At 53.6% G+C, this 17,014-nt stretch overlaps 1 protein-coding gene across 2 annotated transcripts; it reads left to right on the top strand.

Moving 5' to 3' along the window:
* Positions 1 to 490: 490 nt before the first annotated feature.
* MAVS (mitochondrial antiviral signaling protein) lies at positions 491 to 16,008 on the top strand. Of its 2 annotated transcripts, XM_045295282.1 has the most exons (7): positions 491 to 626; positions 3,031 to 3,219; positions 6,084 to 6,258; positions 7,558 to 7,721; positions 8,363 to 8,522; positions 12,846 to 13,411; positions 14,506 to 16,008. In XM_045295282.1, the coding sequence occupies exons 2-7, from the start codon at positions 3,103 to 3,105 to the stop codon at positions 14,956 to 14,958; spliced, it is 1,635 nt and encodes a 544-aa protein (XP_045151217.1). In that variant the 5' UTR covers positions 491 to 626; positions 3,031 to 3,102; the 3' UTR covers positions 14,959 to 16,008. The 2 variants fall into 2 exon arrangements, with proteins under 2 accessions (XP_045151217.1, XP_045151216.1); XM_045295281.1 differs by lacking the exon at positions 491 to 626 and having other exon boundaries at positions 791 to 3,219.
* Positions 16,009 to 17,014: the final 1,006 nt, after the last annotated feature.

Below are 17,014 nucleotides of genomic sequence, written 5' to 3' on the forward strand. Positions count from 1 at the left end.
GGCGCCGGGTCCTGCGGACTGAGGGCGCACTGTGGTCTTCGGGGCGCGGCGGCCTCAGCGGAGTGGGCTCCCCGGGGGTGCCCACCGGCACCGGGCGCGGGGTGGGGAGAAATGGGCTTGCGGGCTAGCTGGCGGGACGGTGCCGCGGGGGGCGGGGGGACACCGTAGGGGTGGTAGAAAGGTTGGGCCCGAGGGAGCCGAGCCCCGACCGCCGGGCCCCGCTGCGGACGGCAGGCTCAGGGTGACCCCGGACGGCGGGCTCACCGAGGCGGTGGCGATGGCGGCTGCAGCGCTCGGGCGTCCAGGCCTACGGCCCTCCCCTGGGTCTTGGCACTTCTGGGCCCGGACACCTGTTGGAAGAACCCCGCCAGGCTCCGGGGCCTGGGTCCCGCCCAGGCAGCGGCCCCGGAACGCGAGCCCAGGCCGGAGGCGGAGTCTCAAAGCGCCCCTCCCCCTCCCCTAGGCTCTGGCGCCCTCCGGTCGGAGACTTTCCGGGGACGCTGGGACCGCTCCTCCGCCACTGCCTCTGACATGGAGAACAAAAGACAGAAAAACGGCGTTCTCTGTGCACATGCAGGCCAAGACTCATAAAGGCTTGCCAGGATTGTCAGCGGGGGGCCGTGGAGGTCAGGGTTAGAATGCCCCTAGCTTGTTCTGAAATACCACATTTCTCACTCAACTAGCTAAAAAAATAGATTAAGAAAGCAATCCAAAAACCTCACTGCCGCCGAGTCGATTCTGACTCGTAGTGACCATATAGGACCGGATAGAACTATCCCTGTGAGTGTCCTAGACGGTAACACGTCTTTCTCCCAGGCTGATGGTTTTGAACATAAGCAGGATGCCACCAGGGCTCCTAAATGGGGCCTCCTCCCAGATCCATTCCCCCTCATGGACAATGCACTTCACCCCAGCTAATCACAGCGGCCCCTCCTGGGCTTCGCGCCCTGTGAGTAGGCAGACCTGGTCCAAACTCTGGCCAGTCCTGCCCCTTGGTCTCACTTCCCCACTCTCGATGTTGTGAAAGACCCTTAGGAAGTGCCTGCAGACAATAAACATGACTGAAAGCAGGCTTTCTGCCCCCCTTTGGAACTATCAATCCCATCCCAGCCCCCTTTAAAAGACTGGGGCAGTAGGAATGTCTCACGGGATGCCCTCTTGGCCCCTGCCTGGGTGTCAGGCAGAGGGAGTTCTTTGCTCCACTGAAGGCTTAGAGGATACCCTGCTCCCCCCTCCCCTCCCTCTTCCTCCAGGAAGAGGAGCACTTGTCCCTCGAGGAATGAAGAACCTGGTGGTTGTTTGACAAAGCAACCTGGAGCTAGTCTGGGCTGTTGCCCTTTCTCCCACTGGGCTAGGTCCCCTCTCCTGTGTAAGATGAGAGGCCTCATGCAAGCCTGACACCTGGCCGCTCAAATGGCACTTGTTTTTACTCCAGCCAGGCCTTCTCTCCTGTGCCTCCTGCCCTTCCAGACATGCACCAGCATCACAATCTTCCTTACTCAAAACTCTCAGTGCCCTTGCTGCCCCACCTACCTGTGGTGATGCTTCTCTCTCCCTCACCCCCCACACCCAGTCAGTCCTGCCACCTCTTGCCACGTGGTTGCCATCCCGGCCATACCCATCTCTCCCCTGCGATGGGTCCTACCTTGTCTCTCTGCTTCCACTCCTGCCCCTACAGTCCAGGGTCCACACACACTGCCAGGGAGGTCCTGACAGTAAGTCAGATCCTCTCACCTTCCTCACTCACCATCCTCAATGGTTTCCCATTGCACTCCAAGTAACCCCCACCCCCCTCTCCTACAGAACCCTACGGAAGTAAGTGGACCCAGTCAGCCATCTCTGCCCCCTCTTCCATTTATTAAGCTTCGGCTGCATGACCTGTTTTCTAGCTTTCAAACAAGCCAAGCTGTTTCCACCTTTGGGCGTGTGCATTCAGCGCACCCTCAGCCTGCAACACCCATCTTCCTACAGCCAAGAAGGGCTTTGCTCAAACGTCACTTCTTCAGAGACACTTCTCTGGCCAGTCAGTTCAAGTAGCACTCTCTTCTCCAGGGTGCTAGCTCCTCCTCCTCACCCTGCTTCCTGTGTGTTACAGCTTCTATTACTACCTGGAAGTCTTAGTTACATATGTTTACAGATCTCTTCCACCCTGGTTGCGTCTAAATTGGGCCATGGCAGAGGCCCTGCCTCTCTCATTTTCTGCAGCACTCGCTGATGAGAGAGGCAGATAAAGAAAGCAACAAGCACACACATCTGAAATAACACAGCAAACAGCAGCAATTGCTTGTTTTTGAAATTTTCCCTTTGAAAATTTGAAATTTTCAAGCTTATCGGCAGGAACAATGATATTGTCAAAACAAGCTCTCTGAGCCATTTGGGGGATGAGGAGAAGCCTAGTAGCTTGGACCAGGACACAAAGTTAAGAGGCGTGGAAGTGGTCTCTTACCATAAGAACTTGTGTGTGGCGAGCTTTAATGGTGAGCCCACACTTGCGTTCTGGGAAGAACCTGCAGACTTCGGTTTTTTGCTTTTCTGCTCTTTAGGAAGTCCTCTAAATTCTTGCCGTCTCGTTTTTGGAATTAGGGCGATCTAACTATTATCATCTTGGGCTACTTCCTCCCCCTATCTCATTTCTCCATCCCCAAAGAAGCATCTCTTCTGGGGTGAGCTCTTTTGCGCTGGAAGGAAACCAATCACAGACCCAGCTGCTCGGACCTCTTGCAGGCGTCGACCTGGGGACGATGGAGGCAGCTAGAGCCCCCCTCAACCCTGACCAACCAAGCGGATAGCAGTGGAGTCTGCAGCTTCTGGATTGGATTCTTTGGGGCCATCAATTAGTTTGTCATCAGATCCGCTGGGGTCTCTGGGACCTGGGCCATAATCAAATAGGATGTGCTGCTCCCTAAAAAAAAAAGACAACAACAAACCAAACAAAGTGGAAATCCCAAACAGATGAGGGAGAAAGAATTGCCTTTTTGTCTCAACCCCACCCCCAACCCTGTTGCCATGTGTGACCTGTTTTCCTTCCAGTCTCTTTTCTTCTCTCAGTTCACCCGCCCGTCGGGAGGCAGAGCCCCTTCCCTCTTCAGAACCTAAGCAGTGATGACATTTGCCGAGGACGAGACTTACCGTTATATCCGCAACAATCACAGCCAGTTTTGCATTGTTGATGTTCTTGAGATTCTGCCTTTCTTGGCCTGCCTCACGCCAAGTGACCAGGTGAGCCAGGGAGATGGCCGTGGGACACAGGCTGGTGGCCGGGCTGTGGAATGCAGTGCTCAGCCCCATCCGAAGCCAGGGTCAGCTCCTTCCTTCTCCATTCGTGCCTCTCACGTCTTGTCCTTTATACTGTCCTACTGCTCATTTATCACAAAAACACTCACTCACTTCCATCAAGTTAATGCTAACCCGGGATCACAGATTTAGCTTTCCTTCCATTGAATGTGGTTCAGGATGGCTTCACTGAACGCCCTCTTGTGTTGGGTTCATGTAACGCTCAACAATATGGCGGCTGGCCATGTCCAGAGGCTCTGAGATGTTCTGGCCTGGTCTCCTCTCTCACTTCTACCAGAACCTTCTTTCTCTCCTCTTTTTGGCCCTTGGCCTGTTCAGTTTTGATTCTATTCTTGTCCTGGGACAACGTTCTGGCAGGGAACCCCAAGGTTCAATTGTGTGTTGTTTCTTTTTTTATCTCTGAAATAATTTTAGACTTGCAAGACTTGCGTACAAAAGTTATTTTCAGCCTTGGACCATGTGAGAGCACATTGCTGACAGCGTGCCCTATGCATTACCATACCTCCTACATACAACATACACTTAACATACATGCTACTTTACTGTCATCCTACTTCCAGACCCCATTCACGTTTCACCAGCTGCCCCCATAATGTCCTTTTGGCCTTAGGATCCATCTCAGAATTGTGTCACATTTTGTTGTGATGTCCTTTCATAAAAACAACCTCAAGCTCACTGCCACCAAGTCGTTTCCAACTCACAGCAACCCCATAGGGCGGAGTAGAACTGCCCCTGTGGGTCCCGAGGATGCAGATCGCTTTTTTTTTTTTAAATCATTTTATTAGGGGCTCATAGGACTCTTATCACAATCCATACATCCATCCATTGTGTAAAGCACATTTGTACATTCATTGCCCTGTCATTCTCAAAACATTTGCTCTCCACCTAAGCCCCTGGCATCAGCTCCTCATTTTTCCCCTCCCTCCCTGCAGATCGCTTTGGGAGCAGGAAGCCTCATCTTTCTCCCTCAGAGCAGCTGACAGAGTCAAACTGCTGACCTTGTGGGTAGCAGCTCAACACCTAGGCCGCTACACCGGGACTCCAAGGTCTCCTTAGCCTCCTTTACTCTGAAATTGTTCCTCACTCTTTCTTTGACTTTCTGACCTTCACACGTTGCAAGACTGACAACCTGTTGTTTTGTAAACTGCCCCACAATCCCCTAGGGCAGCGGTTCTCAACTTGTGGGTCGTGACCCCTTTGGATGTCAAACGATTCTTTCACAGGGGTCACCCGATTCATAACAGTAGCAAAATGAGAGTGATGAAGTAGCAATGAAATAATGTTATGGTTGGGGGTCACCACTACAGGAGGAACTGTATGAAAGGGTGGAGACATGAGGAAGGTTGAGAACCACTGCCCCCGGGCTCGGTTTTGAGACTTCACAGGAGCCAGGCTGTTCTAGCTTCTCTGGAACTCTTGCTCCCTCTGGGTCAGGTTGGCAGGCCACCCTTCCCCTGCAGTTGCTGTTGTCAGGTTGACCACTGTGTTTCCCAGGGGCACCTGCTGGCTTGTTTGGAAATCGCCCTTCTCTGAAGCCCAGTTGCTTTTCCCTGCTTCCCTGGTGGGGTGTGGCTCTTTCCTCTTGTATACTCAAGGCCAAGGGCAAACATATGCTTTGTCCCCTAACCCTGGGGTTAATGTTTCCTCTGGGTTTTTGTTTCTCTGCTTGCTTGCTCTGGTTTCCCCACTCCCCTTGTTGCTGATTGTCCGCCCTTTCTCTCTCTCTCTTTTTTTTTACAAGTATGACTAATTTTATTTTCATTTTTAAAAAAATTGTTTTATTAGGGGCTCATACAACTCTTATCACAATCCATAAATACATCAATTGTGTAAAGCACATTGGTACATACATTGCCCTCATCATTCTCAAAACATTTGCTCTCCACCTAAGCCCCTGGCATCAGCTCATTTTCCCCCTCCCTCCCCGTTCCCCCCTCCCTCATGAACCCTCGATAATTTATAACTTATTATTTTGTCATATCTTGCACTGTCCAACGACTCCCTTCACATACTTTTCTGTTGTCCATACCCCAAGGAGGAGGTTATATGTAGATCCTTGTAATCGGTTCCCCCCTTCCAACCCACCCTCCCTCCACCCTCCCAGTATCGCCACTTATACCACTGGTCCTGAAGGGCTCATCCGCCCTGGATTCCCTGTATTTCCAGTTCCTATCTGTACCCGTGTACATCCTCTGGTCTAGCCAGACTTGCAAGGTCGAATTGCCATCCTTTCTCTTTTGCCCTCTCCCACCTTCCTTTTTCCACACACTTTTCCTCCCTCTGGGGATGTATAAACTGCTGCCTTTTGTGCGTTAACTGGGCTTACACCCTCCCTTCCACTTTACTGCCTAGCTTCTGCTAACCCTCAGCTTCCTCATCGGTGAATCGGGATAAGGAGTCCTGAGACCACATGTGCGGAAGCTAAGTCAGCTGCTCACTCTGCTTCTGTAGAGATTCTATGACCCCTCACACCAATCCAAAACAAGGGAAGGCTAATAATAGTGCTAATGATACGGTTTACGCAAAGCCCTTAACAGAAAGCCTGGCGCATTGTCAGTGCCTGTCTCTTTGTGTGCGTTGCTTTCTTTTTGTTGTTACTATTTCTCTTTTCTTCCTCAGCCCCATACTTGGACTTGAACCCTGGCCTTGCCCTGGGCTCTGACCCAGGTTCAGACACTGCCCCTCTCATAGCTTCCTCCATGCCCTATCCTGCTGCTGCCCTTCCCACCTAAGGAAGGAGTTGGGCCGCCTGGGTTGAGCAGGGCAGTGGTGCTGTCTGTGTCTTCCAGGATCGGCTGCGGGCATCCTACATACGCATAGGGAACCGGGACACAGTCTGGGAACTCTTCAACAGCCTGAAGCGGCGAAGCGGCTGGGTGGCATCTCTCATCCAGGCATTGAAGGCCTGTGAACTGACTGATCTAGCTGAGATAGTGGCCAGCGTCTATCAGAGCCACCTGCCCCGTGAGTGTGCTGCCTCGGCCCCCTCCTCCTGAATCCCTGCCTCCCCTGCCGTCCCCCCCCTCGCCCCTATGCCTCCTGCCTTTGTGTCACCCTGCCTGCCTTCACTCCTGGGTGATGGACAAACCTCTGTATGGATCTAGCTGGGTCCCTTCGCCAAATCTCTTAGCTTCCCTGGGCCTCAGGGTCCCCACCTGTAGGATGGGGCTCTTAGCAGTAGGCTGTAGTAGATCCCATGAGACCATGGCATGTTGAGTGCTGAGCTGCGGTCTGGCACCTACAATGTGCGTTGCGAATGGGGTTTCATCTACATGTGCCTCCCACCCTTTCTCATCCCTTCCTTGTCCCACCCCCACCCCCCCGGCCCTCTACGCATCTCATTTCATTCCCCCCTCCTTTCTTGCCCTCCTTCATGGGTTTCTTCCATCTTCTGTCCCCTTTTCTCCTCAGCCCTCTCGTTTCCGCCAGTTCTGCCCTCCAGGAACGCCCAGCTACCCCTTGGTTCCTTTCCAGTGTCCACTTCTGGTCCAAGTGCCGGGGACGGGGCAGTGGGGGGATCAGTGACGTGCTGAGGTGGGGTCTACGGGGTGAGACTGGGAGAAAATAGCTACGCTTCAGGAGTGTTCGAGCCAGCGGAAGACAAGTCCTCCCAGGCAACCCCTGAGAGAGACCCTGGGCAGGTTTATGGCCCTGAGACATCTCATCTTTGCCTGCCTGCCTCCCCCACTTGTTTTTTTTTTCCTTCTTTCTTCTCTCCCCCCCTTCCCCCTTCCACCCTCCCCTGTCCTCTTTTCTCCTTCCTTCTTTCCTTCCCTGGAAACTAACGGGGCGCTCTCCCAATGTCAGCCTGTGGGGGGACAATGGTGGGGTGCTCAGGGGCAGCACTCAGGGTGGGGTCAGTTATTGGTGGCAGCCATGAGGAGGAGGAGGGGAAGGCCTGAGAGAGAGGAGTGACTGACTGCTGACCCATCTGGGAGGGGCAGCGGGTGTGTGTGTGTGTGTGTGTGTGTGTGTGTGTGTCAGAAGCCTGAGGTGTTCCTGCTTCCTCCTCTCTTCTTGCCCCTCCCCCCAATTCCTCTTTCCCCCTCTCTCCTGGCTTCACTCTTCCCTCCCCTCCCCTCCTCTCTTACCCCCCAGGGATGCTTGTCCACATCAGGACAGCTTCTGGAGCTGTGAGAGGCAGATACCGCAGACTTGGGGTGGGGTGGGGGGCCCCTCTGAGAACACCCAAACCTCTCCTGTTACTGGACATGGTCCCCCCTACCCCCTGCTTCCTAAAGTGCTTCCTTCTTTGTTTTTCAGGGAATCAGATTTGCCCCCCAGCCCCAATGGAGCCAAGGTCAGTCCCCACTGAGATTCCAGGACCCACAGCAGCCCCCAGCGCCTCCCTCAATGGCTACAGAGAGGACCAGCCAAGCTACCCAACTCCTGTCCAGGACACTCAGCCGACAGAGACCCTGGGGGAGGTGTGTCATCACCATCTGCTTCGGGCCTCCTGGTTTTTATCTGCCCACTCCCACTGACCCAGCCTTCCAGAAACTCTCTTAACCCACACACCAGGCCTACACTCTGCTCAGAAGTCTCAGGCCTCCCTCTGTGGAGCTGCCAGGCCCCTGGCCGGGCCTTTACCCTACAACTACCTCAGCCAGCTGCTGTGCGGCCCAAGTGTGGAGGTCGTTGCAAAGGTCCCTGTGAGATGTTGAACTGGGTTAAAGAGACCTGGACAGTGACCAGATGGGGAGGGTGTGGAGCAGGAGGTAAGAGGGCCTGTTCCTGTGGCCAACAAAGTTAAATTGGGGATGGGGGTCGGGCAGTTCAAGAAACCCTGAACTGTGGGCCTGCGTCCCAGAAACAGGATCTGAGCTACAGAGAGGGAGGCCTTATTGTAGGCAAGACAGATGGACATGGAGTCCCCATGGATGACGGTGTATTTTCTGAAGTGGGTGCCAGAGCACCTGTGGACAGGGTCTGACACCGACAGGGCTGCGGTGAGGGGTCGCTGGGCCCCTGGCTGCGAGGCATGGGTGGGGGTTCGAGGGGCCTGACCTGTGAGCTTAAGGCCCTCTTCTGGTTCCTGGGAGAGGAACGCATTTTCTCTCTTTTACAGAGATCGGAACAAAACCCGCTGGCCCCCAGCTCTGGGGCCGTCCCAAGGAGGCCAGAGGGTCCCCTGGAGCCCTCCTCTGCTCTGACGGCGGCCGTCAGCCCCCTGACCTCTATCAGGTGTCAGGAGCAGGACACGGGACAGGGCAGTGCCCCCACAGCAGGTACGCATGCATGGAGCCAGGAGTTGAGGGCCTTGCTGTGCCACAAACCAGCCCCGGATGTAGTAGCTCCCAATGCCCACGAGTCTGTGTGTCAGGAATTGGGGGCTGACTCAGCAGGGTGGTTGAGTCTCTTCTCAGTGATCAGTGAGGTGGCTCTGTTCCTGGGGATACCTGTGGCTCTTCCATGTGGTCAATCGTCCTTCAGCCATCAAGCCCATCTCCTGGCAGCTGGGCTGGATTCAGAGAGGGCGGGGGAGGAAGAGTTCCTGAAGCACATACTCAGAACAGGCCACGCACCACGCCCGACCCATCCCATGGGCTAAGGCAACTTACAGGCCCCGCAGATTCAGGGGTGGAGGAACTGATAGTCACATGGCAAGGGTGTGGGTGCAGGGAAGGGTGGAGAATTAGGGCCATTTATACACTCCCCCAGAGAGACCTGTCAGAGCCTAGAGGGCAGAGACCTGGAGAACAGGACTGGACCAGCTATGGACAGAAGAGCTCTTTAGTCCCTGCCCCCCTTCAAAGAGGTCTCCAGCTCCCAGGGAGTCACCAATCCTTCTCATCAGGTTTAAGAATATACAGTTGTCCATCATAACCTCCCTCACAGGCTGACATCTCTCTCGGTGCCCCACCAGCCTCAGGGCACAGGAGGAGTTAAAAGCTCACAGTGCCCCACCTTCCCATCTCCCCACACGTTTCCACAAGGAGGCAATGGACACTTTGATTTTATCTTATCTGATTTTGGTGTGTCAGCAAGCTAAATTTAGTCTACAAACAGGATTCCATGTAAGTTTTTAAAATAGCACTTTTTTTTCTATTCAAGCTTTTAAAAGGTATGCATTATGGAACACTGAAAACAAAACTGCAAAAGGGAACTAAAATCATTTTGGTGATTTGATAGTTAGAGTTTGATGTATCTTTCTGTAGCGTCAATCTAAAAACCAAACTCACTGCCATCAAGTCAAGGCTGGCTTACAAGGATCCCTGTGAGTTTTCGAGACTGTAACTGTTTACAGGAGTAAAAAGCCCTGTCTTTCTTCCTCAGAGCTACTGGTGGTTTCAAACTGCTGACCATTTGGATTGCAGCCCAACGAATAACCACACCACCACCAGGGCTCGTGTTCTGATGTATAAAGATTATACTGGACACTTAGATTAAAATGTTCTGGAAGGCAGGCTCCCTGAGCATCTGGGGTGGGGGATTTGGGGTTCATGTCCCAATCAAGAGTCCAGGGGCAATCTCAGTGTGGCTGTCTATATGAACTATCACTGTCTGCTGCCCTCTCCCTGCCCCTCCCCACCCCTCAGACCTTAGGCCTCCTGGAAATTTGTACCCACTGCCCCACACCCCAGGAGCAGTGTGAACTGGTCTGCTTGAGCCTCCTTTGCCCCTCTGCCTGATCCAGGATTGCTCCTGCTGTTGGTGGTCTCGGAGGCACCACCAGGATTCTATTGCTGCCTGCAAAGGGTCTGGGGATAGCCTGTCACCATATAGCCCCAAACAGAAACCAGCTTGATTCGAGAAATCCTCGGTTTATTCCTGCAAGCCCTTATAGAAGGAAACAGCCAGGTTTCTGCTTCCGAGCAGTTTTAAAGATCCAGATATAATCAAACAGGTTGCATACCTCAAACTGAGTGGGCAAGTTGCATGGGGGAAATAGTTAACATGTTTTACAATGATCAGAGAACTTTCCAGCAATGGGACCAAAGGGAGCACGGTTTGTAGGAAACAGTTTTTACTTACTCAAGGGATTACCAGGCCATCAATTCATATGTTCATGACTCCACAGACTTCAGAGCAGTGCCCCCAGACCCTGCTTCCTCTTCCTGGCACCCTGAATAATTAACAATTTAAAAAATTGTTTGGTAGGCGTATACTTCATACATCATACAGTTTAAGCATTTAGTCACATTAAGATTTGTGCAATCGTCACCACACCCAATTTCAGAATATTTTCTTCTCATATTGTTAGCTCCCCATCTCCCCCATTGTCTCCTGACATGCCCCTATCCAGTCACTGTGTCACGATAGAGCTACCTATCCTGGATTTCATATACAGTGAACCCTCATTTATCGCGGTTAATTGGTTCTAGACCCTACCGTGATAAATGAAATTCCGCGAAGTAGGATTCCTTATTTGTAAATCAAATATTTTCGTAGTTAGAGCATAGAGGACATGAAAAAACACCCTTTAGTCACCATTACACTCGTATTACCCAATTTATTAAACGAAAAAGGGAAAATACAGTAAAACATTTTGGACGTTACAATTATCATTTATTATTTATTATATTATGAAGTACAACGGATGGAGCGAACGGAAGACTCATTCAAGTCGAAATGGCGTGCAACCTCCACGATTTTCTTGCCATCTTTGATCATATCCAAAAGTTTTACCTTTTCCTGGATGGTGAGCATCTTCCTCTGGCGCTTATTTTTATTGTCAGAAGGCTTAGAAGAAGCAGCTCATTTAGGAGCCATCATAGGGCTTAGATAAAATTTCTTAAAAATCACAAACAATTACAGTACACTGTACAAAAGCAAAAATGCATCTGATATGTAGCTCCGATACGTAGCGATGCAGACAGAAGCGTGTACAGTATGAGCCAATCAGTGGCAGTAATGACAGAGCATGCGCTGTTACCCAAAAACCGCGATAGAGTGAAGCTGCGGAAGTCGAAGCGCGAAGTGGTGAGGGTTCACTGTACAACAAAAACAACAACAAAGCAAAGAAAACCCAACAATAATGACGAGATAAAACATACAAAGACCTCAAAGAGAAAGCAGAAAATTAAAAAACTGGATCAACTTAAAACATGTCAAAAAGGAGATCAAATGATAGGGGATGATGTTTTCAACCTGGCTGCATCCACCCCAGTCGACTTCACACTGCTCTCTGTCTGACAGCAGGGCTGCTCACACCCTGGACTTTGGTCACAGGGATTCACCGGGGCTTCATCTCTGTGGGGATCCTGCAAATGGATTTTGGGCTTCTCAGGTCATCCATAGCGTTCTGCAAACGAGGCGTTCACAGTTTAAGCTCTGTCCTCCTTCGGATTTGGGTTTTGTTATTTACAGTCCTTAGCGCTCACACAGGCTGGTATGCTTCCTTCATGTGGACTTAGTCTGTACCTCATGTAGATGGCTGTTTGTTTAGAGACAAGCCTTTACAACCCCAGGTACTATTTTTTTCTGATAGCGGAGTACAATCTGATTCCTTCACCATGCTTTGCTACAGCACCCATACCTTCAGTGACTGCTTCATGAAGGTGAGCATCAAGCAGGGCCATGTCTTAAGACTGCTACCCCAAGGTTATGGAGTTGGCAGTTGTTGGATCTCTTGTTTTGAGGGTGCCCAGTGAATGGGAGCCCTGGGCTACCACAATGTATCATTATAATGCCCTCCTTTCTTTCTTACGGCATGTGATAATCTTGTAGTAATACTTGTGGACGAGTATTACTGAAAGTTTTGCCCTATCACCAACCCCTATTCTGTGTGTAAATAGAGTCTAGGCACTTAAAAGTTTAATCTGTACAAGTCAATAATTCATGAATTCCAGTCTGAAGCCAGCCTGTACTTAAATGATTTCCTTTTCTCAACAGTGTTTTCAGTTCTATTCCATGGGCTAAATGAAAGACATATCAATAGAATAGTTTTTGCCCAGGGGGGTGATATATAATGTTCTGGATCATGCTGTCTCTCAAGTGAACCAGAGCTATTTATAAACCAGAGATAAATGAATGGATTTGAGGCTCCCAGTCTGAGAACAAAAGCCAACAAGTTTTCAACACACTCAGGCTTTGAATAATCAATGGGTTTTAAAGGAATTGACTCTAAAGGAGGGGCTGTTACATCCTGAGTTCCTTTTAACAAATGACATCTCAACAGGCCGGAGCCCAAACTGTTACCTATCCAGGATTGATGAACAACAGGCTAACCCTTGCACTTCCCTGGACCTGTGCCACCTGGCTTAGGAAAAAGTGGGAGAGGGAAGAGGAGGGAGGAGGGCCCAGGCAGAAGGAAAGGCAGGGAGAACAATTAGTGATGATCTTCCTGCTCCTAGGGGCCATAAAGGGGATGGACCATGTCACTCTGATGGGATGGCTACAGGTCTAGGAGTGAGGGTAGATCCAGCCCAAGGAGGTGCCTGCAGGCCTGAGAGTAGTGACCAGAAGGACCTCAGAGATGGAGAGGGCTGGATGTCATCAGGCCCATGTGACTGGTGGCAGCAGGACCCTTGTCCAGCTCTCTGGTCCCAGGGTGACCATGATTTTAGGGTTACAGTCCTATATTTCCACTTTTGTTTTGCCACCTACAGGCATGGTCTCCAGCCCCACCTCACCCCGTGGGCCTGTGTCTCCGTCTGTCTCCTTCCAACCCCTGAGCCGCACCACCCCCAGGGCAAGCCGCTTGCCTGGACCCCCAGTGTCAGCTCCATCCACTGGCACCTCCTCCAAGGTGGCTGGCTTGGGTCCTGCAGGAAGTGCTGGTGACCAGGCTGAGGCCACCATCTACTCCAGTAAGACAGGAGTACCTGCAGCCTCTGTGACCACCAGCACAGTACTCACCAAAGTGCCCACGATGCCTGGAAGCGCTCTGCCCTCCAAAGGGCCCACCAGCCCGGCATCCACCAGCCTGGCACCCTCCAAGTTACCCACGATGCCTGGAAACGCACTGCCCTCCAAAGGGCCCACCAGCCCGGCCCCCTCCAAGTTACCCACGATGCCTGCAAACACAGTGGCTTCCAAAGGACCCACCAGCCCAGCACCCTCTAAGTTGCCCACCCTGAAGCCCCCTGCTGTGATGACCTCTACCATACCTCCATCCAAACTGCCCACCAACTCCATGCGTGCCGGCTCAGTGCCCAGAAGCAGGAGGCCAGAGGTGAGTGCTTGCCTCTCCTAGCAGGGACCCAGGCCCTGTTCCTGCTTACTTTCCTGACCCTGCCTTCGAACCCTTTCCCAGGCCCCTTCTGTGTTCAGCCCTAGGGCCTTTTTGGAGGGTGTAAAGCAGTGGTTCTCAACCTTCCTAATGCCATGACCCTTTAATACAATTCCTCATGTGGTGGTGACCCCCAACCATAAGATCATTTTCATTGCTGTCATTTTGCTACCGTTATGAATTGAGTGACCCCTGTGAAAGGGTCATTTGACCCCCAAAGGGTCTCAACCCAGAGGTTGAGAACCACTGATGTAAAGCCAACTGAGCACCAGCCTCATGATCCTCAGAATTCACTAGAACTCCTAAGTGCGGATACCTCAAGGGGGTCCAGCTTGTTTAAGCAACCCCCGCCCACCACACTTTTAGGGAGGAGCCTGGTGGCCTCCTGGTTCTCACAAACCGCCAGCCACTCCTCAGCAGCGAGATGGGGCTTTCTCCAGTGAGACTGACAGGCTCAGAAACCCACCGAGTCCTGTCCGGTCGCCGTGAGTCAGCGTTAACTCAATGGCTGTGAGTTTGAGAGAGGTGTTGTGTGTGTGTGTGTGTAAGCTCTCTATGAAGCTTAGCAACCCCATTTTGTAGATGAGGAAGTGAAGGGAGAGGAGCCAGTGAGAGGGAGGGGCATGGTCTGCCTGCCTGATGCTTTGAACCACCAGGATGTCTGGCTTACCCCTTCAAGACCCTGACTCAGCTCTCCCTTCTCAGCCCCACCCCCCTAGCCTCACTGCTGCTGTCTGCCTGGAGAAACTAGATCCAGGGGACCCTGCAGGCAGGTGGCCATGCCTCTGAGCCCGCAGAATGTTGACACAGGAGGGGGCCACCTCACCCAGGATTGCCATCGGACCGCTATATCTCCCTCCCGTCTGTCTTGTCACACCAGTGGGTTGGGTTCCCAAGAACTAGTGGCCACCGGACATTAGGGCCAGAGAGAGGGCTTACAGTACTAGTTCCTGCCTTGCCCTGGGAACGGGGCTGCCTAGTCTGCTTGTGTCTGGGCCACCCCCGACCTCTTTCTAGTTCCTTCCTGTCTTTTGCAGGAAACCCCAGTGGCTCCAGCACCTGCAGGCCCCTGTGGAGGCAACTCTCCCAGGCCAGAGGGCACGTTGAGCTCAGAGGTGGAGCTGAGCAAGCCAGAGGAGCTGGTGTCCCGGCTGGACAGCCAGCCATTCTCAGGCACCTCCCAGGACCTGGCCATCAGCTACAGCGACTCCCTAGATTCAGAGTCGAGCAACTTCCCGGAGGAGAACGAGTATGTGTCCCAGACCGTGGGCTCCTTTGCAATCCACCTGACCGAGAGCCCCAGTGCTGACCTCCTGGGGGCCAACTCCGGATTGCAAGCCGCCCTGAAGTCCCCGATGCACGAGAAGCCTAAGGTGGAGGCGCCCGGCACCACGCCTGGCTCCTGGGCTGCATGGCTTGGGATGGCTGCGGCGGGGGCGCTCCTGGCCACGGTCCTGGCAGTGCTGTACCGGCGGCGCCTACACCAGTGAAGGGTGGAGGCCTTTGGGCGTGCCTCCCCTGCGTCTGTCTGCTCCCTCTCCAGAGCCGGGCTGCCTGACGCCCCTGGTCCCTTTTCTCAGGACTGGTGAGGGTGGAGTCTGGGGAAAGAGGCGGGGTCTGAGGGAAAGGGGGAGGGGTCTTGGGCTGGAGGCAAGCATTTCCATCCCTGCTGGTGTTTCCTGTGCCCTGGACTGCCCCTTGCACTCCAGACCGGCCCACCTCCCAGTCAGGTCTCATCCGGGTCAGGAGATTCAGCCATCCCCACCCCCAACTCACCCATGTTCCCAGCGAAGGGCCGGCAGACGTGCAGGGTGGGGCCTGAGACTGTGTCCTGAGGGGCGGAAGGGACAGAAGGGCACGTCTCTAGCGACTGGGCTGCTTGGAGCCGCTGGGCCGTCCGGTCCCAACGAGGCCACCAGGGGAAGGGAAGGTTCCCAGGAGCCAGCGTGACCGCTGCCAACCCTGCAGATCATCTCCCCGAGTCTGTCTGGAGACCTTACATCCTTTTCCTGTCCCGCACCCCCACCCCAACCCGAGCCCCTCCTTCTTCTCTGCCTCCTGGTCTCCATGTTCTCTTCGGCTTCTTACACGGGTGGGGAGGGAGTGCCTGGCGAGGCAGAGGGTTGAGCTTTCCATTCTGCCCCCGGCTGGGCGGTGTGGCCCTGGCGGGTTATCTGACTTCTCAGGTTGTCTCTCCGGAATGTGCCTTCTCCTTCCCTGGGTGCTTCTGAGACAGCAGGGCCTGGTCCGGAGGGGGTGGCCCCTCTCCCTGCCAGCCGGTGGAGTGCGGGGCCTGTGCTGCAGGGGCACGGAGGAAGAGGGGTGTCACTGGCGGTGCAGGGCAGCCTCGGCCTCACCCTGCTCCTTCCTGCACTGGCTGGGATCTTAGTTAGTTAAAGCGGTTAACCTTTCTGTGCCTCAGTTTCTCACCTGTAAAATGGGGTGAATAGTACTGTGCCTATAGATATATATATATATTGAGATGTGCCTACTGCAGAGTGTTGTGTGGATTAAAGGCATTTTTTTCTGTATAAAGCTTAGTCCTGGGCCTGGCTACTATTTCAGTTGTCACCCATGTGTGGAGGGGCAACCCTGCACTGTCCCACGGGTGTGTGTGGGGGGGGAGGCATGTCCACAGGGTGTGCATTGGGGCGTTCTCCCCATTCCCTGCCTCCTACAGGCAAGTGGGGCGCCTCTCTGCTATGCCAGCTCGTTCACATTAGCTGCCTCCCACCAGAAACACAGTGGGGTGGGCAGAGGCACCCCCAGGGCCTCTTTCAGGCCTCCATCACTGGGAAAGGTGGTGGGGGGCAGCCTTAGGTATCCCTCCCTTCCTGGGCTCTGGCAGGGCTAGGGGTGCCCCAGAGTGTCGCCCCTACTGGAGCTGCTCTGGCCTCCCACAGCACTTCCTTCAGGACCTCTGTGTCCTGTCCCCATGACCTCAACCTCTGGACTTCTCTTGACCTATGACTGACCTGCAAGAGGGAGTGATCCCCACCCAAGCTGCCTGCCACCCCCCTCGCTCTTCACCAGCCTTGTCCTCACTGCCCTTCCCCACCCCACCCACCCACCCCCGGCCTCCAAGTACCCATGGGATGCAACTCGGGGAACCATTCAATGTGTTTCTTCGCAGGGCCACTTTGAAAACCCCGTATCTCAGGAATGCAGGGTGGGCCCTGAGACTGGTGCTGCCATGCCTCTAATTGTGTGGTTTCAGCACAATTAGGCCTTGACAGAAGTCAGGGCCTCTGGGTCGCAGGCATTGGCAGGGGGTGGGGGTGGGGGTAGGGGAGCTTCCTGGCTGCCCGGCAGCCCTGACTGGGCCGGCATTTCACAGCATTTGTTTCTGTTGTGGAGGTCCCTGAGGTGCCCCCAATGCCGGCTGTAAGCAGGGCTGTGACCAGGAGCCTTGGTGACCCTGTTGGGTGAGCATTGGCCTGCTGACTGCAACGTCCGGGGTTCCAAACCGTAGCCGCTCCCTGGAGGAAGATGATGCTTTCTGTTCCCATAAAGTGTCCCAGTCCAGGAAACCCATAGGGGCAGATC

The sequence above is a fragment of the Echinops telfairi genome, unplaced genomic scaffold (assembly GCF_000313985.2).
Source record: "Echinops telfairi isolate 266 unplaced genomic scaffold, ASM31398v2 ScPeMD7_5592;HRSCAF=6446, whole genome shotgun sequence".
In the NCBI taxonomy this organism is placed as follows: domain Eukaryota; kingdom Metazoa; phylum Chordata; class Mammalia; order Afrosoricida; family Tenrecidae; genus Echinops; species Echinops telfairi.

Bases quoted from the DNA above. Each gene is read 5' to 3' on its own strand.
- MAVS (XM_045295282.1), top strand. From the start codon at position 3,103: ATGACATTTGCCGAGGACGAGACTTACCGTTATATCCGCAACAATCAC. The intron at 3,220-6,083 runs GTGAGCCAGGGA...TGTGTCTTCCAG, and splicing joins GCCTCACGCCAAGTGACCAG to GATCGGCTGCGGGCATCCTA. The intron at 6,259-7,557 runs GTGAGTGTGCTG...TTTGTTTTTCAG, and splicing joins CTATCAGAGCCACCTGCCCC to GGAATCAGATTTGCCCCCCA.